A 20,370-nucleotide genomic window follows, 5' to 3' on the forward strand; every position below is an offset into this window, starting at 1 on the left:
ATTTGTTGCAGTCCGACTTGCTGCCTTGTATCCCCATGATTTTACAGTTGGTCCATCGGCTCTGAAATCCGAAGCCGACACTGCAGAAGAGCAGTCTCTTGCTGTCGCATTCCACTATATCCAACATTGCCTTGTTGGGGCGGTGGATCTGTCCCTTCACCTTGTCAAGTCGGCCTCTCCACTCCACTAGGCTAGTGTTGCACCTTCTCCTAGGTTTGGTTGAACCTGCTGCATACTGCTACTGATCCTTATGTCGTCCGCTTCTCCCTGCTGCCTCTAAACATGCCAATTAGGCATAGTTGTCTCCAATCTTGCTTGCTGCCATTCCTGCACAAAATTAAAGACATATATTTATAACCATCAGCCGTCGGTCTATGTTTGTTCTTCCATAACACGTCGTTTTCGTGTTGCCAAACTGTATATAAAACACATATTGCCTTGATCAACCAGTTGTCTTCGCTGCTTACACACATCTCCGAGGACCACGCCTCCATATCTTCATAGTCTCCTTTAGGTGGGTGCAACCCTACCTCCTGCCAGCAACTAACAACATATGGGCAAACACAGATTAGATGCCAGCTATACTCAACATCAGTTACACAAAAATGCAATTATTGGGAATTAACATGTGTTGGGATCGGAGAAGTGATCTTAACGATAAACATTTAAAGCATTGCTTCCACATAAACAACTGCATTAGTTTTTGTTATGGAATTGAAATTTATTTCCGCTCTCATATTCCTTCCAAATTTTAATTAATTTTTTGGGTTTTTGAAATTCAAATTGTCATTTGGGTTTCAACTATATTCAAAATTGCTAGATTATAGACCTGTTCATGGGTAAGGTTGGATTGGATCGGGTTCGAACTGGGTCTAGACGGGCTTGACACATAAATACCTTGTTCAAGCTCTATACTATTTTCACATCGAGCTCAGATTGGGCCAAGTTAGGGGAATCAAATCCCAAATCCAATTTAGGCCGACCTACTAATATATTTATATTAAAAAATAAATTAAAATTAAATCCAATTTAGTAATTAATTCACCAAAACTAAAAAAAAAAAAAAACATACTCTTAAAAAACAAATTAATAAAAATATCAAAAATAGGTAGACAAAATACATACATAATATAAGGGTGGGCAAGATCAAATCGATTTGGGCTTTGAAAAAATCCAAGTCCAATTCGTTTTATAGGTGGATTTCAGCAGGTCAATAGATAGATAAAATATATAAATGTAAGAACAAGGATCAGGTCGATTTGTCACTCAATTCCAATTTATTTTTATGTGCAAATTTCAACAGATCTAAATTGAACCGGACCAATTTTGTTTTCACCGGTTCATTTTTTTTTTCATTGTTAAAAAAAAAATTGAACCGGACCAAACAACTAAATCCGTGAAAAGCAGGCTTTAGCAAGCAATATCATAAAACGAAACATTAACTTCATTCGATTTCCAACATCAGTACACTACTACAATTCAGACTACTCAATTTCATTGTAAATGGTAGCATCTCTTTCTCCGACAATATTAAAACTAATTTAGGATGACTAACTTAATTGTTATCCTAAATCAGAAATTCTAAAACAACCATAAAAACCAAACGCACCCCCACTCTATTTCCAGATGAGAAAGACTTAATTTTAGTCAAACCACACTGAAATATTTACAACTAAACCCGTCAACTTAGCTACGAGAGGTGGCAGCGAAATACGATAAAGGCCCAACAAAGGCAGCATTGATATAAGTCGCCGGTTCCGAATGACTATAATCAGACCGATCGTCCGGGAAACCATCGTTCTGGTTCGGGCCACCAATGATCGCTCCGGTTAAGACGTTCGGGTTCGGATTTCCCGAATAAAAGAACGGCTGAAAACCTCCGTCACAGCCTATTACTTGTGGATGAGATGCTAATGAAGGTAGTGAAGCTCCTCTGTGGTGCACTCTTTTTGGATAGTGTGGTCCAAATCCTACCATGTATGACATTTGAATTGGGTTGACTCCTAAAATGTAGTCAATCTGTGACATTTTGAAAAAAATTAGAAAATGTGTGCATAAAATTGAAGAAAAAAAATGTAAAAAAAAAATTGAGATTTATTTTTATATACCTGTCTTTTTGCTATGACTAAAAGAGAAATAGGGTTGACCTCAAGGTTACCACAGTTGAAAGTGTGTTTAGTTGATTTCATGTATTTAGCATATGTGGTTAATAAAAATGTTATGGATGTTACGTATTGGAGGTTACTCTGTGGCAGTTTGTAGATTAGTCCTCCTGCAATTTATGATATAATTAGATTTTTAATTAAAAAATTAAAGCAATAAATAGACACACCAGACAGGGTAATTAATTAGTAACTCATGTTTTTATTACTACTAATTGTAATTAGCATGTGGAAGACATTATAAACTCTCCTAATGTTTGGTTCTATTTTTAGAAACTTTTTTTTTTTTGGCATTTTGATTTGAAATAAGGGATAAAAAGTGTTTGATAAAAGTTCAAAAATAATTTTTAGCAGAAGAATTAATTAATATTTAACTCTATCAGTAACAGTAAATAGAAACATGTAAACCAAATTTGCCATTAAACAAAACAAATTGGAATATATATCACTTTAAACATTGTTAAAAGCTAATAAATTATTGTATAAGCTTTTAAAGAGTCAATGTCACTTTTAAGCAAATTCAAGTAACTAATAGATTATTTTACGCAAGTTTAAAAAAACTAAAATACTACGAACTAATAAATTTTTTGAACCAAAGTTTCGAGGACCTTAATAAATTAAAGGGGTTTTTGGTAGCTAATTTTTCTCCACCTGTTTGTCTTTTCAGTTTAAAATGGAGAGTTTTAGGTTTTTTATTAAACAAACTCTGTTTACATTTTACAACTGAAACATAGTTTTTTTATAAAAGCAAAAAATCTTTACTTAAAAAAAACAGTATTTATTAATAGCAAATAGCAAATCATAACAGCAACAATAAATAACACAATAAATAACAGATAAAATAAACGGATGCTAAATATAATTTCATCAATATTTATTAGGGTTAATTTCAAATATAACATCCGTGGTTTTAAATTTTGGCAAATAAATACATGTGGTTTGATTTCGAGCAAATAAATACCTGTAGTATACTCCGTTTTTCAAATAAATTATTGTGGTTTGCGTGTTTTTACAAATAGGTAGCTGTGGTTTGAATATTTTACAAATAGATACCCGTGGTTTGGATGTTTTTGTAATAACAAACCATAAACAAACGATTGATTTAGGCAAATACATGTGTCTTCACAGTTTCTGCATTTCTGAAAAACGGAGCATACCACAAGTATTTATTTGCTCGAAATCAAACCACAGATATTTATTTATCAAAAATTGAAACCACAGGGATTATATTTGAAATTAACCCGATTTATTATATTTGAAATTAACCCCATTTAATATTCCTCCAACTTGAGAGTTAGAAAGTCAATAAATTAAAGTTCGTTAAGCATGTGGGATAATAATGCTCTTATTTATATAAATATTGCCAAAAAAAAAAAAACGTCAGTTCAAAGTTCAACTAAGTTTGACTAGAGGTGGGGCCATAGTTGAAAGGCCACGTGGCAGATACCCATTTGTTTATTAAATCTTACCTTGTGTATACTGGGTAGTAGTAAAAGGAGAGTTTGGTAAAATCCTGCACATGAAATTTTCAGCTTCTACTTTGTACTGCTCAAAATTTTTGTCATTGTTCAGCAAAGCTCGCTGCAATTTGAGAAAATAACAGTGTTAGATTAATAGTAAAAATTTCATGAAATATTTTCCTATAAACAATTCATTTTTTTCTATTTATTTCCCAAATTCGAAAGTTGACAAACAACCCGTGACTCCTATAACTCCACACGTGATTCTAAATAATCCGTGAATCCGGTAACTCCACACGTGATTCAAAAAACAAATTATGACTCCTGTAGCTCCACACATGATTCTAAATAATCCGTGAATCCGGTAACTCCACACGTGATTCTAAATTCGATCTGAGTATAACATACATACATACATACCCTTGATAAGAGAACATGTGCACCAGCGTACTTATTGTCCCAACTGAAAAGGTCGGGTTCATCATCACTTCCAATCGATTTCAACATATTGTAGTAGTACATTTTATTCGTAGCTCTAAACAACCACGCCGCACCCCATAGTAGTTCATCCTGCAAATCAATCAAACAAATTACATTTGGTATTAAGTTAAATAATAATTTAGTATCGCAAAATATGCTATAATCTCGGACTACGCAAGTCCGGGAGGGTTCGCATTGGGTCACATTTGCTGATGTGACACAATCTGAGCGGTCCCGAATTCTAAATGAAAATGCCCAAAATAGCCCTTAATTTATATTTACCTTGTAGCCAGAATATGAGCAATAAAAAGGACAAACAGCTGATCCAAGAGAGTCACTATAAGCACCCTGATATTGTAAAGCAAATTGCATGACTTTCTTCGCTGTAGCCAGGAGTAACTTAGAATATTTAGGATCGACTTTCCGGAACACCATAGACGCGGCGGCCAACGCCGCAGCAGTCTCTCCGGCGACATCAGACCCGGGATTACTACTCGAAACAGAGTAAACAGAACGGACGGTATCCATATCCTCCGGCCTTTCCCAGCATTTATGGTCAACGTTAGGATCACCAACACCAACGTATAGTTTACCAGGAGTGGCTGTGGCACATTTCAAAAGATAGTCCGCACCCCAGCGGATTGCGTCCCTAGTATTTTGCAGTTGAGGACCCATTCTTTTCCCATATTCCAATGCGCTCCATGAAAGCATTGTGGTAGTGAAAGCCATAGGGAAATTGAATTTGACATTGTCGCCGGCGTCGTAGTAGCCTCCGGTTAAATCAACACCGGCAAGATGGCCGTCGGAGAGGCCTGAGTTTGATCGCCATTTGATTTGTTGGGAAGCAGGAAGCCTGCCGGACCTCTGGGCTTGGAAGAATAAAATTGATTTAGCAAGGGCGTCTTTGTAATTTGGATTGGCTTCCACAAAACGCGAAACCCAAAGCGTCAAACAGAACAAAACGCAGAAGAAGAAAGAAACTCTCTTCATTGCTCAAGAACACTTTTTAAATTTAATTTTAATTTTTTTTGGGTTTGATTGAAGAATGAGGCATGGCTTTATATAGGGGATTCTTAAAACCTAACCGTAAATCAAGGCTTTTGCATTCAAGAATTTTTTTATTGTTATTTTTTTAGTTATGTCCAAACATCTCTTGCCTAATTAATTAAGGTTTGTTTGCCTTATAGTTACAAAAGAAAAATGTAATTAAGGTATCTAATGATGAAAAAGTTGCCTATGGTAATTATGATTAAAGAAGGAAATGTAACCTATATCTTTGTTATTAATTACAAGTTACCTCTCTAAAACGCTTTTCCAGTTTTAGTGTGAAGTAGGTCGACGCACGCGTGATTGTGACTTGAGCAGCAATCCAGATCCGTGCAGCAAGCAATTTGAAATGAACAGAATGCGGTATTCCACTAACTTGAACCGAAATTCACCAATGATAATCATGAGATCCAAAAACCATGATATGTTAGTATTTATATGAAGTATAGAATCGTTTACATAAACAGATCAATAGTTCAAGGACATTGTATATACTAGTCAGCCATTAAAGTAAATATATTTTCACAAGTGAATGTTCAGTAGTCGATGCCTACCTATCCCATATAAATATCAACCGTAAAAAGATTATCACCAAACCATATTTTTTTTTAAAACAAAACACTAGACCATATCTATTCATTTCTAATTTTATTTATATGAAAAATTATTGGATAAATGACTATAAAAATTGATTTTATTATTATTTTTTTGGGTAGGGAAAATTGATTTTACTTTTAATTTTATTACAAATTAAAAGCCAAATAAAAATAAGAAACCATTTTGTGTCAAATGATACAACTCGATTAAAGACCATCTCTAGTGGTGGTTACTTGGTTGTTACTAAATGGGTTAAGTAACAACTATCCACTAGAGAAGTTATTACTTTGTTGTTACTGAATTAAGTTTGTTACCTCTGTTAATAACAAACCATGTTTTATTCCCTAAAATTCAAAATTAAGCGGTTTGTAGGCCACGCCAAGTGTGGTCTTCAAACAAAATTGCTTTTTAATAGAAAAAATGTCGTTTCATTCCTAATTAATTACAGTTTCGATATCCCTTATATATTTTTTACTCCATAATATTTTAAAAAACTACAACCCTCTAATGGGATGTTACTTAACCTGTTACTAAGTGCACTTAAGTCATAATGATTGTCACCAACCATTATGGATGCTCTAAACTTCGCAAGTGTTTCCATCCTTCCATAATTTGGTTAACTTTTTTTTTTTTCATTTTTTGTAAGAAAAGGTAAAAGAAAAAAAAGAGAGAATACACTATTAAAAAACAAAAACCATTTCCTAACTATTATTAGTATTTTTTCTAAGTTGAAGCAACAATCTTGCTTTACTTTCTTTTAGTCGTGTAATATTTGTTGTCCCTTCGATCAATTTAGTTCCTATTTTGGTGATAACTTCATACGGTTTGAATTTCCCAACTTTTTTGTTATATATACATTAGAAAATAGTAGATAATTGCAGCTAAATCTATCCTAAAAAAACTGATATTATCAGGTTTCAGATTATTTCGTCCGATTGTTTTTCATCAAAAGATTATATAATTTCATTTGATTCTTGTACTTTGAGATTCATTATATTTTATGTTCTTTTAATTATTGTATTCTTGTTTATGTTATTTTTTAAAATTAAATAATTACTAACAAGTATAAGTACATTTAAAAAACAATGACATTGTTTCGAACATCTTTTTTAATAAACTACCGCAGTTAGTAAATTTTTTAATTCTTAATAAATTTTGACTATCAATATGGTAAAGAAATTTATAATCCTTCTACTATTTTGGATACCATGTGTTATAATATTTATACACACCTTCAAGACTTATGTACACCTTACCTTAATTGTTTAGACTACTTGTCATAAAAATAAAAATAAAAATTTAGGCTACTTGAATTGAAAAGAATGCATATATCCGTGTAGAATTAGTTGGGAATTATTATATAAAGAAATGTGGGGCAATTACTTCTTTAATTATTCACATTTTGAAATTTGTCTTTCATATATATTTCATATTCTTTTTGTTCAATTTTTCGTACATATGGAACAATAATATTTTTGTTTTGAAAATAATATTCTCTCATTTCAAACTACCATTTCAATAATAGGGTTAATTTCTTTTTCTTGCACACTCTGCGAATCTCATGCGTAGAGATTCCACTCCGTAGACCAATTTAATTATTTTTGTCATTTGAAAATAAAACATCATCTGTCAAATATATGTGTTTTGGGATAAATAACAATATGGTATTTAGGGATAAGGTTATATTTTCTTTCTCGGCCCCTCTGACTGCCGGAACCACCATGACCAGAGGTAGTTCCGGCCTCCCTGTACAAAATTTAACGATTATCGTGCTAAGTTGACGATTTGATTAAACTTTGATTAGATATTTCATAAATTGGGCACTTGATCTAGAATTTTGATTGAGTATTTGAGGGGCGGTTCCGACCCCTGTCTCCAAGAAATATTAATGGCGTGCTGATTTAATACCCCCAAGATAGTCTGAGAAGTGTTAAACCCTTCCTAAATCCAAATTTCTAATTTTGTTTTTGCATGTTAGGCCCTCTAAATCCAAATTTCTATTTTTTTGCACGTTAGGCCATCTCAAATCAAAATTTCTAATTTTTTTTCCTATTATGTCCTCAAATTGATACTTAAAAATTGATTCTTGACTACTCAAATTATATCTACAAGAAAATACCCATTTACTGATGGAAAATTCCGTCAGTAAAATGTTGACGGAAGAAAAACCGTCAAATATACATGCGTGGGTAAATAATGTTGATGGAAAATATCCGTCAAAATATGCTGACGTGTTCTTTCATGTTCAAACCGCCAAAACCCTTTGACGGTACAGTTCGATGGAAATATTTCCGTCAGCATATTTTCTCGTCAAAATATGTTAGCTGGCAGAATTTTCCGTCGTAGTTATTTAATTAATATATATTTTTAATGATGTTAAATAATTGAAAATATAACACGTATATATACAGAAAAAATTTAAGCAACCTTGATTTAACATTTTTTTTACACACGCACGTCTAAAATCCGCCCACACCACTGAAAATGTGTACTCATATTGCTATATGTTGAAATAAATAGACCTTTCAAGATTTGAACACTCCATCGCTTTGTCTAAAAAACTATAATACCATGTCATATAATAATTTGAATAAAAATTTAAGTTGATAGATAAATTAAATAAATTTGATTTGTTGTAATGTAAGTAATTAAGTAAAATGCTCTAAAGACCTACTTATATCCAAAAGGGCCCTACCAAAAGCATAGCAGTATGCATGCATAAATTTTTTTTTGAGGGTGTTGGGTGTGTTTGGTTAAATGGCGACCGAAATGGGAAGAAATTACAAGAATTAGGAAAACGGGTTTTGATTATGGGGAGAAAACAATATGCATAATTACTGTTATAACCGCAAAAACTGCAAAAAACAACGCCCAATTAGTTGAAACTTTTTTTAATAAAAAGAAAAGGAGAAGGCGTGAATGGCGCGCTTTGATGGGCCCTTGGATTGCGCAAAGATATCGGCGCCAATATTTTTATATTTCCCAAATAGGCTACGAGCCCAAATTGCAGTTACTTTCTTCCTTCTTGGGATTCTGTTTTTCTTCTTTTCTCCTATGCTTTAGGACTAAGTTCCCACCTTTAACTATATTAATTCCACGTTTAATCTATGAGGGGCCCTTTATCTTCTTATGAGAAGAACCAATTGTGGCCCCGTTTGGTCAAAAGTGTTTTGGGATAAAAAGAACGGTTTTGACCAACTTTAGAAGTTTGACCACTGAAACCGCTAATTGAAGTGTTTGGTGGAGAGAGGCTTAAGAGAGAGTTTTGAGATGAAAACGCTAATTTAGAAAAAGCTCTTAAAAGGAGCTTTTTCAATTAGCGTTTTGCAATTTTAAAATTAATGGACTTCTTTAACCCTAATAATAGATAGACTCTCTCTTCTCATGCGTCAAAATTAATGCCCTTATTCGTCTTTTTGCACAAACCGCTATTATCAATCAGCTAATTTTTACCAAACATGTCTACACAAACAACTAATCAAATCAGCTTGTCAAATCAGCTAACAGCTAACAGCTAATTCCCAAACAGGGCCATTGATTTAACTATTTTTTATTTGTCATGTCTAAACAAGTTTGTCGATAAATTGAAACAGTTCCATATATTTTTTTTTGTTGGTTTTTGTAACTATATTAATAACACAGTAAATGTATTAGACAGTTAAATAAAAAAAAATTGTGATTAACTTATATGTAGCAGCTTTAGTTTTTAGCATTTTAACATAATTTTTGTAATTTTGTTAGTAATACATTAAATATTTTAGACATAATTGTTATTTGGAAGGTCTAAACAGGGCCGCCCCTGGGAATAGGCCCGGGGTGCGGCCGCCCAGGGTCCAAGACTAAAAGGGGCCCAAAAAAATTTAATTTTTTGAATATATACTTTGTTTTTTGATATAAATTTAGTTATAATATCCATTAGGTCTAAAAATTAACCAAATAATATGATATTTTAGGTCTAAAATGGACCCAAATTTCTATTTTTAGATTTTTTAGTACAATTTTTTTTTATTAAGAGCCCATTATCTCTTATTTCGCCTAGGACCCCTAAAATGTCAGGACCGGCCCTGGGTCTAAAGTGACAGTAAATACCGGTTAAACCAGTTTTTTCTAATTTTTGATAGCGTAAGTCTAAAATTGATCTTGCTTGATAACGGTAGGGTTCAATTTGTAACATTTCATACATTAAGGTTAAATATGTACTTTCCTTAAAATGTTAGGGTTAAATTTGATTTTTATAAAAAAATATATTAAAATAAGTTAAAATATGTATCACTTTAAAGTTTAGAGCACTAATAGAGCATTGTAATTTGGATAAATAATTTATTACTCTCCCTGACACATTGTTTACTCCTTTTATTTTGAAAAACACATTATAACATCTATATTTTTTTTTGTCAACTTTAATCTTTTGGTCTTTTTATCTTTTTTTTTTAACCAAATATATCTTAGCTTCAGTTGCGTTCACATGAATCCTAATGACCACGTAAATTTGATCATCCACCATTAAATCTAGGCGGATTAAATATAAGCCTTAGGATGTTTTGAATCTCTACCTTAGGATTTTAATCCGTCTAGATCTAACGGTGGATGATCAAATTTACGTGGTTATCAGGGTCCATGTGAACACAACTGATCTTAGCTTTTAGGATATCCATAATGCATTATAAAATGACTATATTACTCTATTATTTTTTGTGTATCTATTTATGTAATATATAACAGTTAAAAATCTAAAAAGAAAGATAAAATGATAAAAAGAGTTAATAACGATAAAAGTTAGAGATTTTATAATGTGTTTTTTAAAATAAAATGATTAAACACCGTGTTAGGTAAAAAGAAGAGAACTGATGAATTATTTACCTTTGTAACTATTTTAGGAGGCTATTATATCAGATTTAGCAAGTTTAAGGGTCTACTAAATTATTATAAATAAGTTCAGAAGTGTAAAGAGACACTCAAATTTCCAGGGGCAATCCATTTTTGAACCAAGCCAAGTTTAAGTGCTCATGATATATTCAACCTAAATTTTAACTAAACCTATTGTGTTAATTGAAGTTAATTTTATTGATGTAATTTTTAAATCCTTTAATTTAAGGACTTAGAAATTTGAATCTTAAAGTCGGTTTGATTCAATTCTTAGCTAATTGTTATTGTTTACTCTGTTTTATATGTTTGTTGTTGCTATTATAGTTGTTTACTAGTTTTTGGTCCGTGCGATGCACAGATTCATCTTAATATATAAATATTAATAAAAATATAATCTAATAATTACAATTAATGACATAAAGGTGCTATATAAATTAAATATTATTATTTTATTTTCACATTTACTTTAAATTAAATAATCTTTTTATAAATAAGTATAATAATATAATTAAAATTAATATATTATATTATATTTTTTATCAGTAAAAAATGAGGAAATAACACTTCATCTCAATTGTTACTGTTTTATATTATATATATATAGATATGCAGAGAATTAGAGAAATTTTAGGAATTAATTTAAATTTTGTAGAACTTTTAGATATAGTACGGATAAAATAATCTTTTTATAGATAAATATAATAATATAATTAAAATTAATATATTAAATTTTGTATCACTAAAAAAAGAGGAAGTGACACCTCAGTTCCATCGTTACTGTTTTATATTATATATAGATTAATATGTGATTAATTATAATGAAGAAATCTTTGTTAATATGTAAAATGTTTAATATCAACATTAAATTAATTAATAAATAAATTATGAAAAATTGTAATACATAAATTAATAAAAATAACCTAAATAACTACATAAAAATTAAAAATAATAATTTATTGAATGTAATCAAACATTATATTTTTTTTGTGATTGGAGTGAAATGTTAAAAGTTGCTCCGAAAACTTCAACTACCTCCTGAACTTTCAAAAATTTCAATTGATCTCTTATTTTTGTCCAATTACATTCAATAGTACTCGCCATGTGTCAAAAAGAAAATGACAAATAAACAAATAATTATAAACTTTTGAAAGTTCTTCGTCAATTGAAATTTTCAGGTTATTGAATTGTATAAAAATATAGGGTTATCAAATATTGAACAAACAAATGAGGTTTTTGAAAAATTATTGGATAAGAATAAAAGATTATTGAATAAAATTAGATAAAGAATCATTTGAAACTTTTAAAAGTTGAAGTCGCATGTAGTTAGAGTTTTGGGCCAAATACTATGACAAACTATATATGTATTAAGCCTTTAATATACATAAAAATGTGTTGATTCAATTAATAATCAAATTGAAGAGGAACGAAGTATTAAAGATAAGTAGTAAAAGAAAGCAATAGGAGGAGAAAAAATAGGATCTTGGAGAAAAAATAGGATCTTGTGATAAATTCTTTTGGCGATTAACCTTGGGATCGCCGTTCGGTCTCCCAATGGAGATCCTTTAGCCGCCCATCTTCGGCCGGCCGGCGGCAGACCCCCCGAATCCGTTTTCTTCTGATCCACATGGACCTTCGTGGTCAAGATTGAATCCTGGTGTGGAGCCACCATGCAGGAACTAGAGAGACCTATTGCTGAATAAGGAAGTGCTACGAGATTCCAAGGTTCGTGAAAACTTTCGTGAGAATGGGAAAGTGGTGATTACTGTTGATGAGGCAAATCCTTTATACCCAAAGGTATCACTTGACTCATCCCTGAAAAACAACTCAATGGAATAGGCTGTTTGGGAGAAAGCTGGGCTATATTGGCTTGCACAAGAAGGTTTCAGATTTGTGGAAGCCGATTGCCAGCTTTAAGATGATGGAAGTTGGGAATGGTTTTTATGTTGTTAAATTTGATGACCCCTTAGATAGAGAGCATGTAATACTGGATGGACCTTGGATTGTTCAAGGAAATTATCTGACAGTTTGTACCTGGTCCCCCACGTTTTCTCCTTCAGACTCCCTGATTGAATCTACCCTTGTGTGGCTTAGGTTACCTCAAATACCATTGTTCTATTATAATCAAGATGTTCTTTTGGCTATTGCCGAAGCTATTGGAAAGTCTATTAAGGTCGATGATAACACGACCTTTGTTGATCGTGGTAAGTTTGCAAGGGTCTATGGAGATTAACCTGCTGAAACCCCTTATTGCTTGTTTTGATCTTGATGGGATGGAGCAGAGAGTAGAATATGAAGGTTTACATACCGTGTGTACTGCCTGCGGTCATTATTGTTGAAACACCTTTCCACATAATTTTGATTTGACAAAATTGTTTAAATACAATATTCTAAACACACTAAGTTTAAATGCTTTGATTTATTCTACTAATGTGTTTGTTCAATGTTGAGTTAAAAATTGCTTATAAGACATAAGGATTAAAAGGACCAAGCCCAATACAAGAGTCAAAGCCCACGTCAAACAATTCAAGACAACTCGGCCCGCGTATGTCAAAACGCTGTCGTAATATGCAAAACGCAACTCAGCGGAAGAAGGATCTAGAAGACCTTCGTGGAACAACTTCGGGACGAAGCTGCTGAGTTGATTCGACAAAGCGTACAAGACATCAGCTGGCTAGGAAAAACTTCCAGACAAAGTGTTTCCACTTTGGGAAAAGTTCAGACGACACAGTATGCTGTCTAGTTGACTTTACCATAAAAGGAGAGACATTCTGCCGAGCTGACCAAAAGCTGACCGAGGACAGAAGATACTCAAATCTGATTGGCCGAGAGCTCTGAGCAAGTCAGGATGACAACGACAGGAAGCCGTTTCCCTCCAACGGTTATTTCGAAATTCGAAATGACCGATGCCTCAAGACGTCTCTATAAATAGTGCCATCAGTTGCTTCATTCAACACAGAACTTGATCAAGCCATTACGTTGACCAAATTTCTACGCAAGTTCTGCAAGCAAAAAGCAAAGCAATCTTACACTAAATTTCATATCTTTTGTGTAAAAGTCTAGAGTGATTATTCAATCATATAAGGTGTCTTAGCAATCATTGTTTAGGACAAACACTTATCATTTCTAGAGATTAGAAAGGAGAGGCTGAGTACTCGGTTATAGTACTCAGTGAGAGATTAGGATTGAGTAGAGGTATAGAGGAAGGTACTCTTGTTATACTCAGTTGCTAAGATTGTAAAAGGTTTGATGCTCTACCGTTAAAGAGCTCAGTAGAGAATTCGAAATCTCGGAACGTGTTCCGGGGACAGGACGTAGGCTTGGAGGCCGAACCTGGATAAATCTGCTGAGTAACATATTTCTAACCTTAAACTCCTTTATATATTTATTGCTTGCTTAAACAAAAACTGACCAAGTAAAGAGGTCAAGCTGAGTTGTGCGCATTGAATATCTGAGCTCAGGAATAGACTCCAAGTGCTATCTCCTGACTCAAGTAAAGAAACTGACCTAGTCACTAGTTGACTAAGCCAGTATATTGCTATTCACTCAGCGCCGTTGTCCAAACCTTTTTCTCACGAAAAAGAAGTCTGCCCTAGCTTAAATTTTTTAAATAGTTCCTAACCCCCCCTTGGAACTATATTTGTAACGTTATAAGGGACCAACAAGTGGTATCAGAGCTTAAAAGCTCACTGTAAAAGGTTTAACCACCTTGAGCTGATCCCCACTATGGGCGAAAACAGCACTCGGTTTCTCCCAGGAAACCAAACAACTCAGATCTTACCTGAGGGGCTGTCCATTACTCGGCCTCCCCTATTCTTCGGGTCTAACTATACCTTCTGGAAGAATAGGATGAAAAATTTCATTCAGGCTACAAACATGAGTGCCTGGCTATCTATAGTCCAAGGCCCATTTATACCTGTCGAAGTTGTGGCTGGCCAAACAGTTGTTAAAGTTGAGGCCAAATGGACAGAGGATGATCTCAAGAAGCTACAAAATCATGCTTTGGCTATAAAAATGCTTCACTGTGCGCTCGATGCTGCAGAATATAATAAAATCTCAGGTTTTGAGTCGGCGCAAGAGATCTGGAAGAAGCTGGAGGTCACCTACGAGGGAACCAATAAAGTAAATGAGTCCAAAGTGAACCAGCAGATGAGACTGTACGAGCTGTTCGAAATGAACAATGATGAGGGTATATCTGACATGAATGCAAGGTTTACCAACATCATAAATGAGCTCAAAAGACTTGGGAAGATCTTCACTGAGGAAGAACAAGTCAAAAAGATACTCATGAGTCTTCCTAAAGACTGGCAAGCAAAGAAGACCGCTGTTGAGGAAGCTCAGGACTTAACCACCTACAAATATGATGAACTCATCGGCTCGTTGCTGACCCATGAGATATCAATGAAAAACTTCGAGGTGAAGGAAAAGTCTGAAGACAAGAAGCAGAAATCTCTTGTCATGAAAGTTGACTCCACTGATGGGAGCTCAACAGATGATGAAGAGATGGCTATGTTCACAAGAAAGATGAAAAGGCTATTCAGGAAAAATGACAAATATTCTAAGAAGCCTTACAGAAAGTTTGATAAGTATAAAGCTGAGTCCAGCGACAACAAATACAAGAAAGACAACTCAAAGCCCATTACATGCTTTGAATGTCATCAAACTGGCCATATAAAGTCAAGCTTCCCCACGCTGAGGAAAGATAAGAAGAACGGCAAAAAGGCAATGGTGGCTACATGGAGCGACAGTGATGAGTCTTCATCAACAGAAGCTGAGGCCACCGAGTCAGTGAAGATATGCTTCATGGCTGACGAACTTGCTGAGCAGTGCATCTCTGAGCATGCTGACCTCTCTGTTGCATCTGACGATGAGGAGCAATCAAATGAGGTAATATCACTTTCCCAGCTCAGAAACGAAATGGGTAATGCCCTGAGTGATCTCTATACACTTGTCAAAAAGTGTAATAAGAAAATTAGAGCACTCAGCAGGCGCTGTGACGAGGTTGAAGAGGTCAAGCTGAGTGACCTCAGATACCTTCTTCAGGACAACTCAACTTTGCATGATAACATGAAGATCATACATGAGTCTGTCTCTGAAGTCCAATCAGTTTCAAAGAAACTGAGAAAGGACGTCACAACTATCCAGAACCAATTAAAGGTTCCAAATAAAAGAAACATTCCTCTGAGAACTCAGTACCAAGGTACTCAGCAGAGAATGAATCCCCATCGGAATGTCCAGTGTGACTTCTGTGGGAAGAAAGGTCACACTACAAAGATGTGCTGGCATGCTCAGCACTGGGGTGCTGACCAGTCAGTGAGACAACTTAAACAGAAGGTCAGCTGTGACTTCTGTGGAAAGAATGGCCATACTGTCCAAGTATGCCGCCATAAAATAAAATATGATGCTTTACCTGTTAAACCTAACAAGCCAGGACCCAAAAAGAATTGGGTACCTAAAAACAACTAGTTACAATGTAGGTAAGCCTGAGGTGTGCTGAGAAGTCAAAGATGTGGTATATTGACAGCGCATGCTCGAGGCATATGACTGGTGATGAAACTCAATTCATCACGTTTGAGCGTAAACGAGGAGGAAGTGTAAGTTTTGGAGACAACAAAAAGGGTAAGATAGTAGGGTCAGGAACCATTGGAGGTAATCCTACTATTGAATCTGTCTCCCTAGTCAGCGGACTCAAATATAACTTACTCAGCGTAGCTCAGCTATGTGACAATGGGAGAAAAGTTATATTTGATGCTACTGGATGTAAAATATACGAGGGTAAATCAAATGAGTTAATCTTAACTGCCCCTCGCATAGATAATGTCTTTATGCTAGACTTAGAGAAATAGTTTTCAAAAACTGTATGCTTAGTATCAAAGGAAGAAAATTCCTGGTTGTGGCACAAGAGACTTGGTCATGTAAGCATGGACCTCCTGGCCAAATTAGCAAGAAAGCAATTGGTTGAGGGACTGCCTGAACTTAAATTTGAAAAAGATCAATTATGTCACGCTTGCCAAGCTGGAAAACAAACCAAACAATCTTTTCACAGCAAAAACATTGTCTCAACTAAGCGTCCGTTAGAGTTACTACACTTGGATCTCTTCGGTCCAGTCCAACCGCTGAGTCTGGGTGGAAGAAGATTTTCCTTGGTCATTGTAGATGACTTCTCTCGGTACACTTGGGTGATCCTGCTGAGTAGCAAGGATGAGACCTTTGAGACATTTTCAAATTTGGTTAGAAAACTTGAAAATGATAAAGACCTAAAATTGGCTCACATCCGAAGTGATAATGGTGGAGAATTCAAAAACCAAAAGTTTGTTGAATTATATGAAGCTAGCGGCATTGACCATAATTTCTATGCTCCTAGAACACCTCAACAGAATGGGGTTGTTGAAAGGAAGAATAGAACTCTGGTTGAAATAGCCAGGACAATGCTGGATGAGCATAGGCTTCCAAAGTATTTTTGGGGAGAGGCTGTTAACACAGCGTGCTATATTCTTAATAGGGCTCTAGTTAGACCTATATTAAAGAAAACCCCCTATGAACTTTGGAAAGGACGAAAGCCTAACATTGGATACTTTCGTGCCTTTGGCTGTAAATGTTTTATTTTAAATACCAAAGATAGCTTAGCTAAGTTTGAATCAAAAGCTGATGAGGCTATCTTTTTAGGCTACTCAACAAACAGCAAAGCATACAGAGTTTTCAATAAACAAACTCAAGTTTTAGAAGAGTCAGTACATGTTGAGTTCGACGAAAATAACCCTGCAGATAGATACCAGCCGCTGACCGAGGATGATCCACACTCAGTAACCGCTGACCAAGAACCAGCTGCTGAGTCATTCCCTAAAGGGTTGTCCAAAAGTAAGAGTGAACCTAAGATTGTTTTCATTGACCTATCTACTTCTGCAGAGATTGTTGAAACACAGACATCACAAGACATAAATCTACCTAAGGAAATAAGGATTCCAAGAGGGCACTCAGAGAGTGCAATCCTTGATTCTGCTGGGAATACCCTGATGATGAGGAATCAACTCAGGAGATACCTCAGCAACGTGGCCTTCGTCTCAGTTCAGGAACCTAAGAACTTCGCTGATGCTGAGGAAGATGAATTCTGGATGAGCGCAATGCAAGATGAACTTGACCAATTCAGAAGAAACGATGTATGGGAGCTAGTGCCACATCCAATGAGTCAGAAGACCATTGGAACAAGATGGGTCTTCCGCAACAAGCTGGATGAGCAAGGAAATGTAGTCAGGAACAAAGCAAGGCTTGTAGCTCAGGGCTACAGTCAGCAAGAAGGTATTGACTACGGTGAGACCTTTGCCCCAGTGGTAAGGCTAGAGGCTATTAGGATTTTATGTGCATATGAATCTTACATGAACTTTAAACTGTTTCAAATGGATGTTAAAAGCGCATTTCTTAATGGAGTTATAAACGAGGAAGTTTATGTTAATCAACCTCCAGGGTTTGAGGATCCAAAATTTCCAAACCACGTTTATAAACTCAAAAAGGCTCTGTACGGCCTCAAGCAAGCACCACGTGCTTGGTATGAGAGGCTGACCAGTTTCCTGCTGACTAGAAACTACGTAAGGGGCAAAGCTGATACAACCTTATTCATTAAGAGAAAGGGTAAAGATACCCTGCTGGCTCAAATATACGTTGATGATATTATTTTCGGTGCTACTAATGAGTCAATGTGCAAGGAATTTAGCAAGCAAATGCAGACTGAGTTTGAAATGTCTATGATGGGAGAACTCAACTTCTTCCTTGGACTTCAAATCAAACAAGGAAAGAATGGCATCTTCATCAGTCAAGCTAAATATGCCAAGGAGATATTGAAGAAATATGATCTTGAAAATTGCAAGCCAATATCCACTCCTATGGGCACTGACGCTGTCCTCTGCACTGACGAGAATGGTAAGTCAGTAGACAGCAAATTATATCGAGGTATGATAGGCTCTCTACTTTACTTAACAGCCAGTAGACCGGACATTCAGTTCTCAGTATGCTACTGTGCTAGATATCAATCTAACCCTAAGGAATCTCCTTACATAGCTGTAAAAAGAATCCTTAGATATTTACAAAGCTCAGTGAACGCAGGTTTATGGTATCCCAACACTCATGGCTTTACACTCGTTGGATACACTGACGCTGACTATGGTCGAGACAAGCTAGAACGGAAAAGCACCTCTAGAGGATGTCATTTCTTAGGAAGCTGTCTTGTATCCTGGTTCAGCAAGAAGCAGGCATCAGTAGCCTTATCTACCACTGAAGCTGAGTACATTGCTGCTGGTCACTGTGTTGCTCAAGTCCTATGGATTAAGCAACAGCTTGAAGACTATGGTGTTCAAACAAAGACAATTGAGGTCAAATGCGACAACAAAAGTGCAATTGATCTATCAAAGAACCTAATTCAACACGGCAGAATGAAGCATGTCAGCATAAGGCATCACTTCATTAGAGATCATGTACTCAAGGGTGAGATAAAAGCTGACCTACGTCCCAACGGATGAGCAGCTTGCGGATATCTTCACAAAGCCACTGGCTCGTGAACAGTTTAACATACTGAGAGAAGCCATTGGTATGTTTAATCCTCTTCAGTAAATTCCTGTTCTAAAATGAAAATTTATGCTGAGTGAATTACTATGCTGAATGATTTATGCAAATGCATGCTGAGTGATTGTTATACTGAGTACTTAATATCAAATACTGAGTGAATGTGCACGCCGAGTAATTAGCTTAAACTGAGAAATCATCCGTTCATAAAAGCTGACCATTTAGAATATGAAACGCTTAGCATTCTAAATGCTGAGTATTAAATCCGTTGCACTTAATGCTTAAGCACGCGAATAGCCACCTAGGATGACGTACGCGCCGAATGTGTCATAAATGCCAGGATCATTGTCGGTTCACAATCCCGAGGCAAAACTGACACATGGATTCGATAAGATCCATTTTTCACCGCTATAAATAATGGGTAAATCCCCATTGTGATCTCTTTACGTTTTCCCGAATCCTCTGGCAAAGAATACTCTCTCTAAAACTCTCAAAGCTTCCAAATCTTCTTCTGCAAATATGACTAAGGTTTCCGTTAACCCTTCCGGTGCTGGCCACTCTAAGTCCAGCTCCGATGAACCCTCTAGGCACCTTACTCCGCCTGGAGCCACCAAGGTCACTACGCCGAGTAAAGGAAAAACTGGGCAAGCTACCTCCTCCAAAGGAAAACCGACCAAAATCAGAACCTATACCAAGGTTTTTGATAATATTAGCGAATGTAAAGTGGACTTCTCTCGATGGGTCTCTGAGTCCTTCGTGACTTCCGAGCAACCCTTCTGCGAATGGATATCGCAAAATGGATGGACCGAGCTGTTCTCTATTAGGGATCACACCTATCCTGACCTAGTAAGGGAATTCTACAACAACCTTCAAGTCGCTGATGATAACCAGGACTATCTAGCAAAAGTAGTAAGGGGGAAAACGATTTTCATCAATCCCACCTATTTGGCGAATTTGCTGAAGTTGTAAAATGAAGGAGCAAAGCTGAGAAGATCTGGAGATCATGACGGTACTGGGTACGAAGTCACCTTCTATAAACCTGAAGGCCACTCAGGAGAAGTCTCCAGTTCCTCTATGGGTCAGCACCAAAAGATGGCTCACTATCTGCTGACCTACTTCATTTATCCTAAGATCAACTGCACCACCTCAGCAACGAATTTTGAGCAATGCTTCATATGGCATATGCTGACATACAAGCCGATCAACAT

At 35.5% G+C, this 20,370-nt stretch overlaps 1 protein-coding gene across 1 annotated transcript; it reads right to left on the minus strand.

Moving 5' to 3' along the window:
* Window positions 1-1,438: 1,438 nt before the first annotated feature.
* On the minus strand, window positions 1,439-5,118 carry LOC136234897 (endoglucanase 9-like). The gene is made up of 5 exons (XM_066024400.1): window positions 4,385-5,118; window positions 4,043-4,192; window positions 3,632-3,743; window positions 2,109-2,272; window positions 1,439-2,019 (listed from the first exon to the last, which is right to left on the minus strand). The coding sequence occupies exons 1-5, from the start codon at window positions 5,090-5,092 to the stop codon at window positions 1,687-1,689; spliced, it is 1,467 nt and encodes a 488-aa protein (XP_065880472.1). The 5' UTR covers window positions 5,093-5,118; the 3' UTR covers window positions 1,439-1,686.
* Window positions 5,119-20,370: the final 15,252 nt, after the last annotated feature.

This window comes from Euphorbia lathyris, chromosome 7 (genome assembly GCF_963576675.1).
Source record: "Euphorbia lathyris chromosome 7, ddEupLath1.1, whole genome shotgun sequence".
Lineage (NCBI taxonomy): Eukaryota > Viridiplantae > Streptophyta > Magnoliopsida > Malpighiales > Euphorbiaceae > Euphorbia > Euphorbia lathyris.

What these genes read in the sequence shown, in the direction of transcription:
- LOC136234897 (XM_066024400.1), bottom strand. Translation starts at nt 5,092, where the DNA reads ATGAAGAGAGTTTCTTTCTTCTTCTGCGTTTTGTTCTGTTTGACGCTT. An exon ending in CACATGTTCTCTTATCAAGG is followed by an intron (nt 3,744 to 4,042) that starts GTATGTATGTAT and finishes CTCAAATTGCAG; the next exon opens with CGAGCTTTGCTGAACAATGA. An exon ending in TACTACCCAGTATACACAAG is followed by an intron (nt 2,273 to 3,631) that starts GTAAGATTTAAT and finishes CATAAATTGCAG; the next exon opens with GAGGACTAATCTACAAACTG.